Genomic DNA, 7,814 nt, shown 5'->3' on the forward strand with positions numbered 1-7,814 from the left:
ACTGTTCAAATGTGCGTGCTTTGGGGAGACCTTCCTTGAGCACCCCACCTAATGCTGCCCCTGCTTAAATTTCCTTTGCTGCACTTCACACCCTGAAATTATTTTGTTTGATGGCTGGTTTATGCATTTAGTTAATTCGTTGTCTGGCTGTCTTCCCTCTTCTCAGCTAGAACAGAGTCTCTGTAAGGTCAGGGGTTTTGTCTTGGCCACGGTGGGTTGTCCGGTGCCTAGCACATCGTCCCATGCAGCAGATCCCTCTCCCCAGAGATGTCTTCTGTCTCCACGAGCCCAGCTATGCCACCCGAGAGCCGGGACCTCGGGGCAGGAAAGGTAGGGAGACAACTGAAGGAGTCTGGTCTCGGAGGGCAAACCTGTTCATTTGCAGCCGATGCCTGGCCGGTGGGGCAGGAGGTCTGGGGAATCTGGGGCCGAGAGGGTGGCTCAACCCCTTCTTGGCTGTGGCACTCGGGAGGGATTGTCCCCTCTCTGCATGCTGCTGGCTTCCTCCTGGGAGAAATGGGGAAAGGCACTGTCCCAAGCTCAAAAGACAGTGGGAGGTCCACGGGTGATTGCATTCGGGAAAGTCTCTGCTGACTCTACACCCGTCACCCTCATGTTACAGATGGGGAAGGACGAGCTTGCTCAGCAAGGGCCATGTTGGGCTTCAAGTCCAGCTCGTGCCTCACCATGTCAGGCTCGTTCAGGTCCACAGAGGTGTGTCTTTGGCTTTGAAGCTGACAAAATCCACTGTGTATCTACTGTGGGCCAGGTGTAGGGCTGAGGGGCGGGGGGAGAGAGAAAGAGAGGGGGAAAGAGAGGCCAACACAGATAAACATAGGCCTAAAGGACAGACACGGAGGCCACGGAGGGAAACATGACAGGCAAGAGAGAGTAAGTCCAAGAGAAACACAAAAGGAGACAGGGATGCAGTGACATGGACAAAGAGAGACATACATAGAGAGACAGGGACAGACAGAGACAGAGTCGGGGAACAGGGATAGAGGCAAAGACAAAAAGAGATGCTCACCCAGAAACGGAAAGATAGAGAAGGAGGGGGGAGAGAGAGAGAGTCAGAGATTCAGAAGGAGACAGGCATAGAGATGCACAGAGAGGAGAAAGAGAGAGACAGAGGGGCCCAGGTCAGGCTGCAGGTGAACGATTCACTGGCAACTTATCACTGACCCCTCGCACACCTCCATCTCCTCCCCCCAGCCCCAGCCCCAGCCCCGGGGGGGCCACATGGTCTCCTGGATTGCAATCCGATCCGGGGTGTGTGTGCACTGCATACCTACTCATGTATGCACGAGTTTAACACTGAATGCCCCAGGAGATGCACCGGGGGAAGGAGGGAAGGAGACATGACTTGGAGCTCCGAGAAGTTATGGCCACAGGACACATCCCATCCCCCATCTGATATGTGTCTTATGTCTAACAGCCTGAGGAGCCAGACATCTTCAGTGTATTCCCGCCAGCACCACTGAACGAGGCTCCCCCTACAAACAGTGTGTGTGTGGGGGGGGAATGTGGGTGAAAATCAGGCTTACAATTGTGCCCAGTGTCCCTTCAGGTTAGTTGTGTGGACACAGAAACCCCCTTTTAAGCAAAAAAGGAATGTATTAGTTCATCTAACAGTGGTACAGGTGTTGTGTGGCCTTCAGGCTCAGCTAGATCCAGGTGCTGATGTTTTTAGAAACTGGGTCTCTCTCCGTCACTTTGTTCTGCTTTCTTATACATTGCCTCTATTCTCAGGCAGCATCTGAGTGTCGGCTCCCCCAGAAGCAGACCCTGAGACAAGAATTTGAATCAAGATTTCTTATTTTGGCAGTGATTTCGGAAAAAACTGGGAGAGGAGCCGGGGCGGTGGTGGTCAGAGACAGGAAAGGCAGGGCAACTTAAAAGCAGCACGGTCAAGCACATTGTCAGGGGGGCAGTTGGGGCTCAGTCCCACTGGGGTCCTCTGGGAGGTGGTAAGGACATGTGCCCCCAGAGTCATTTCACTGGAGGAGCGAGATATGGTCCCACCGGCTGTGGGTCCCTGGCCGCCCCCAGTGGTGTTCACTGGCTGGCTCACCCCAGGTTACCAGCACGTGGGCCAAGAAGGTTCTAGTAGCCAGAGGAGCCCTCAGAGGGAGGCCCACGCTGCCGACACTTTGATCTTGGACTTCTGGTCTCCAGAACTTCGAAAAAATACATTTCTAAAGCTCTCAGCCACCCAGTTCATGGCACTTTGTTACAGCAACCCTAGGAAATCAAGACACCCCATTATCAACTGCTGTCTTTGGAGAACCTCTTTCTCCATCTTTTCCCCTATAACCATCCATTGCTCCTTTATTTAGCAAATACTCCCTAAATATCAAAAATACTCCTGTTGTCCTCCTTTAGAAACTTGATGGGAGTCATAAAATAAAAACCCCAAATCTCTTGCCACAAAGAGATGGGACTTGCAGAATACAAAGACACCGATGTTTTAAAATTCCAGCGGGGTCAAGGACCGTCCCTTAGGAAAATTTGCAGTTGCTTGAAAGACATGAGAGGCGCCAGCACCAGCGACTTCTGGGGGTAATCCCCAGAGGGACAGCATCGGCAGGGGACCACTGCTCGGCCCCAAGCACCTTCTCTGTCCTTCACTCACTCTTTCAGGGCTGCTGTCCCCTCTGAGTCACTCTCTGTCCCCTCTCAGCCCCTTCCCTGAGTCTCTGTCCCTGTCCCCTCCGTGGCTTCCTGGCCCCCTCTCCCTCTCCAGTCCACACCCTCCGGCCAGCAACCAGAGGCCTCTTTCTGAAACACTAATTGCTTTTTATTTCAGGAGTAATAAGTGAATTTGTTCCCATCACAAAAGAGCCAAAGAACCCCAGAAATATAGAGAGTGGAAATGGGAAAAACAATGAGACAATGCCCTGCCTCTCAACTTTCCTGTGGCTCCCGTCCTCTGTGGCCTTGCACACCCCTCTCCTGTCCTTGAGTCAGACCCTCTTTCCAGACACTCAGCTTGCCTGTTCTCCCTCCCCTTCCCTCCCTTTACCCCTCCCTCCCTCCCCTTTCCTCCCCATCCTTCCGTTCTCTCTCCCTCCATCCCTCCCCCTCCCACTCTCCCTTCCCCCTCCTCCCTCCCTTCCCCCTTCTCCCCCCACCTTCTCTTCCTCTCCCCCCTCCCTCCTTCCCTTCTCTCTCTCCCTCTCCCTCCCTCCCTCTCCCTCCCTCCCTCTCCCCCCTCCATTCTGCACCTCAGGACCTTCTCACTCTCTGGTCACATTCCCAGCATGCTGTTCTCTGCCCTCCTACACCAAGTTCATCCTTATTCACCCTCCGCTCTCAGCTAGGTGCCACCTGCCCTGGATGGCTCACACAGTCCTGGGACAAGGATTCCAGGGAGGATTCCTTGCCTACAAGCCATTGTCACAATGTACCGCCACCGGGGGTGGGGCTGGAGGGGGGGCCTCCCGAAACAACGGAAGTTTATCCTCTCCCAGCTCTGGTGGCCAGAAGTCCAAAGTCAAGGTGTTGGCAGGGTTGGCTCCTTCTCAAGGCTCAGAGGGTGAATCTGCCCCATGTCCTGCCTCCGCCCCGTCCCCCACCCCGGGCCTGTGGCTTCTGACGGCCGGCCTCCCTCAGCCCTCCTTGGCTCATGGATGCGTCACTCCGATGTCTGCTTCTGTTACCACCTGACCTTCTCCCCGTGTGTCTCTGTCTCTTCTCCATTGCAGGCGAGGGCTGCCCTGGGAGGCATTCGGCCACCGAGAAAACCTGAAGAGTAAGTGGTCAGCCTGGCCAAGTGCCACTGAGGAGACAGAATGCTGTTCCTGGCCCTGGAAGCAGCATTTGCAAAGCTCTAGAGTTCAAGGACACGTGGTGCGTTCGCAGCATTGAAAAGCCTCGGGCTTAAGAGACTGGCAGGGTCTTGACCATCATGGCGGGCATGGGGGGCTTGTGGGCCACAGAGGGGAGGTGTGGGCTGCATCTGGAGGGCAATGGGGAGCGATGAGAGAATCGGGAGGATTGGGATTTTAGAAAAATCCCTGACTAGAAGGATTTCAAAGCAGAGGCAGGTCTGGTCTGGGACAGAGAAAAGGTCAGACCCGCCGCCGAGCGCCGATCATGCGTTGCCTCATTCACTTCTCACCCCACCCATCTTATAAGATGGGCTCCTCATCATTATGTCTATTTTACAGATCTGGAGTCTGGGGCCCAGAGAGGCTGAATGGTTTACCTGGTGTCACGCAGCTTGTGAATGGCAGACCCAGCAATCCAGATGCAAGCAGGCTGCCTAGCCCAGCAGGGGGCAGACTCAGGGTGGGAGGCTTGGGGGATGAGAAGTGGGGAGGACGTGAGGCTGATAACCAAGGCTGTGGCTGAGGATGGGGCGACAGCTGGGGACGGGGCTGGAGAGGAGGCACTGAGGTGGGAGGATAAAGCTGGGGCAGGACTGGAGGCCCACTGGGCAGTGAGGATAGAGGATAGGGACTACCCACTCCTACCAGCTCCACCCTGACCTGGGCACCTCTCTCCCCCCAAATCAAATCTAGTTAGACTCTGAGGACATATGAACTCAGACCAATGTCCTGAGAAAGAGCTGGCCCCTGGAGAAAGGGCATTTCAGGCAGAGGGCACAGCCTGTGCAAAGGCCCTGGGGCAGGACCATGCCTGGTGTGGCCTGGTGTGTTGTAAGAATGGCAAGGAGGCCCGTGTGGCTGGAACAGAGTGACTAGAGGCGGAGAGAGGGAGTAGGTTTGGAATTTGGGTTTCAAGAACCGACCTCATGGGGGAAGGGTGCCCTGAACTAGTCTGGGTCCTTCTGGGTATCTCAAAAGGGGGTGACATTGGCACCTCTCTTGGTGGGTCTCTGGGAGTCTTTGGGAGATGATGCTCTGGAGTAAGAGTTATACGTGCTGGATCCGTGCCACTGGGGGCCATCAGCCCACTTTGTGGCACCCCTGAGCCTTATGAGGTCCAGGAACTGGGGATGCTCTGAGCGTTCCACAAGTTTTCTCAGAGGCTGCTAGGGCACCCGGGTCAGAGACCCAGGAATTCTGGCCTGGCCACAGCCCTAGGCAACTGGGGGCTCCTGGGGCCAAGATGGAACAGGACGATGTCACAGAGGCCTGGGGCATCTAGAACCCTGGGGGTTCCTGGCCTCAGCGTCATCCACCAGCAAGGCCGCCTGGGTAGGTCAGTGGCTCCTGAGACGGCCTTCAAGGACACGATGCACACTGGGCTGCCGCCGGGAGCAGTGTCTGCTTAGGGACGCCCTAGTCCCAGCTGTCCCGCTTTCCTGCCTCTGAGCTCCCCATTCGAGCTCACCTCCCTGCCCATCTCGGCCACGGACCCCCGGGGAGGCCCTGGAGATGCCCGAAGGTCTCCCGTCTGCTGTCCCCAGCGGGACCTAGCTCCACGCAGCAGCCGGAGGAGGGGGAGGAGAGGGGGGCGGTGGCCATGGGGCGGCGGCAGCAGCCAGCCGGGGCCCCGGCGGCCGTCAAGGCCTCGCTGATCCTGCTGGCGCTGCTGGTGCGCTCGGAGGCCGTGGTGCGGGCCGTGCTGGATGGCAACGCCAGCGCCGTGGACTTTGCGGATTTGCCGGCCCTGTTCGGGGTGCCCCTGGCCCCCGAGGGCGTGCGGGGCTACCTGATGGAGGCCAAGCCAGCCAACGCGTGCCACCCCATCGAGGGCCCGCAGCCGGGCAACAGCTCGCTGGGCGCCATCGTGCTGATCCGCCGGTACGACTGCACGTTCGACCTCAAGGTGCTGCACGCCCAGCGGGCCGGCTTCGAGGCAGCCATCGTGCACAACGTCCGCTCGGACGAACTGGTGCGCATGGCCCACGTCTACGAGGACCTGCGGCGCCAGATCGCCATCCCGTCCGTGTTCGTGGGCGAGGCGGCCTCGCAGGACCTGCGGGTCATCGTGCGCTGTGACAAGGCGGCCCACGTCCTCCTGCTGCCCGACTACCCGCCGTGCCCCGACCTGGACTGCCACCCCGTGCTGGCCGTCTCCTGGGTGCTGGGCCGCGCCCTGGCCCTGCTCACGTCTGCGGTCTTGGTCCTCCGCCGGCTGTGGAACTGGCTCCAGGCCCGGTGGAGCCGGGGGCCGGAGGTCAAGCCGCAGGCCTGCCAGAAGGCGCAGGTCCGCACCTTCACGCGGAGGAACGACCTGTGTGCCATCTGCCTGGATGAGTACGAGGAGGGCGACCAGCTCAAGATCCTGCCCTGTTCCCACACCTACCACTGCAAATGCATCGACCCCTGGTTCTCGCAGGCCGCCCGGCGCTCCTGCCCCGTGTGCAAGCAGTCGGTGGCCGGCACGGAAGATGGGTCCGACTCCACCATCAACAGCTTGGGCGATGAGGACCCCTCAGTGCCCGGACACCGGCCCCCCATCTGGGCCATCCAGGCCCGGCTGCGCTCGCGGAGGCTGGAGCTGCTGGCCCGAGCCGGCTCGCAGGGCCACGCCAGTGGCACGTCCGTGGGGGTGGCCGAGGCCACGGTGTCCTCCCAGAGGCCCCTGGAACCCCTGTGAGGCACTGCGGCGCCCCGGGCTGGCCACGATCGGGCCGGGGAGGGTGGAAATGCGGAGTGTTTCTAGTCTCGAGAGAATAAAGTGGGTTTGAAAGTGGAGTCTCGCCCTGACTGCTGTGGGGCCACCCGGCTTCTGGCCCCTGCGGCCACCCATTTGGCAAATCCCCGCGAGCCCGAGGCTGGCTCCCAGTGTCCGCGGGTGAGTGAGGAGAGCGGGGGGTGGGAGGGTGTCTCCAGGGCCGCTGTGTCGTCCGTCACATCAACGGTGGTGCTGGGACTCCCCGCACCTCCGTTCCGATCCTGGGCACGTGGGCTGCGCATCTCTGCTTGGCTTGTTCATTCTGCATTTCAGCATTTAATAAATTTTTTACTTTGGACTGATTTTAGATGTACAGAAAAGTGGCAAAGGTACTAACTACAGAGAGTTCCCATGTACCCCTCGCCCAGCTTCCCTGCAAGGGGAAAGCATGCTCACCTGTCCCCACCAAGAAAGGTACATCCGTTACAGTGAACTCACCTCCAGCTTTGATCTGAATTTCCCCGTCATTGCCACTTTTTATAGTGGAAAACGTCAAACACACCCAAGTAGAGAGAATAGAATAATGATCTCCCCCACATGCACCCATTACTCAGATTCAACAATTATCTATCCAGGGCCACTCTCGACCCATACACCCTTCCACTCTCCCCCGTCCCTTGTCGTTCTGATGCAAATGCCAGATGGTTTTCATCTGTAAACATTTGGTGTTTCTAAAGCAGCAGTTCTCACCTGGATTGGGGATTTTGTCCCCAAAGGACTCTGGGTGATATCTGGAGACATCTGTGGTTGTCATGCCCCCCCGGGGGGGGGTTTCCTGGCATCAAAGGGGTGGGGGCTGGGGTGCTGCTCAACCCCCCCCCACCAGCATGCAGGATAGCCTATGATGACCCAACCCCGAGGTCAGCAGTGCCAAGGGGGACAGCCCCTGCTGTCCCCTGCTCTAAGATAAGACTCATTTTTTCTTTTCTTCTCTCTCTCTTTTTTTAATGCGGGGCTTGAACTCACGACCCGAGATCAAGACCTGAGCTGAGATCAAGAGTCAGATGCTTAACTGATTAAGCCACCCAGTTTCCTTTAAGCTAAGACTCTTAAAAAAAAGACCCACAAACTTCAGTATTATGTTCAAAATAACAAATCCCTAATAGCATCAGATATCCATCCAGCGGACGCACGGAAATGTGGACGCGTGTGAGGCGCGTTTCTTTATGTTGTCTGGGTCAGGACCAAGGTAAAGTCTAGGGTCGTTGGTGGTCTCCTAAGTCTTA

The 7,814-nt window shown here is 57.6% G+C and overlaps 1 protein-coding gene across 1 annotated transcript; it reads left to right on the forward strand.

Annotated features, from left to right (window-relative positions):
* Positions 1-242: 242 nt before the first annotated feature.
* Positions 243-6,510, forward strand: ZNRF4 (zinc and ring finger 4). The gene is given in 3 exon segments (XM_021705510.1): positions 243-330; positions 5,043-5,183; positions 5,186-6,510. Coding segments are annotated over 3 exon segments (1,554 nt in total).
* The last annotated feature ends 1,304 nt before the right edge of the window (positions 6,511-7,814 follow it).

Source organism: Neomonachus schauinslandi, chromosome 1, assembly GCF_002201575.2.
Source record: "Neomonachus schauinslandi chromosome 1, ASM220157v2, whole genome shotgun sequence".
NCBI lineage: Eukaryota > Metazoa > Chordata > Mammalia > Carnivora > Phocidae > Neomonachus > Neomonachus schauinslandi.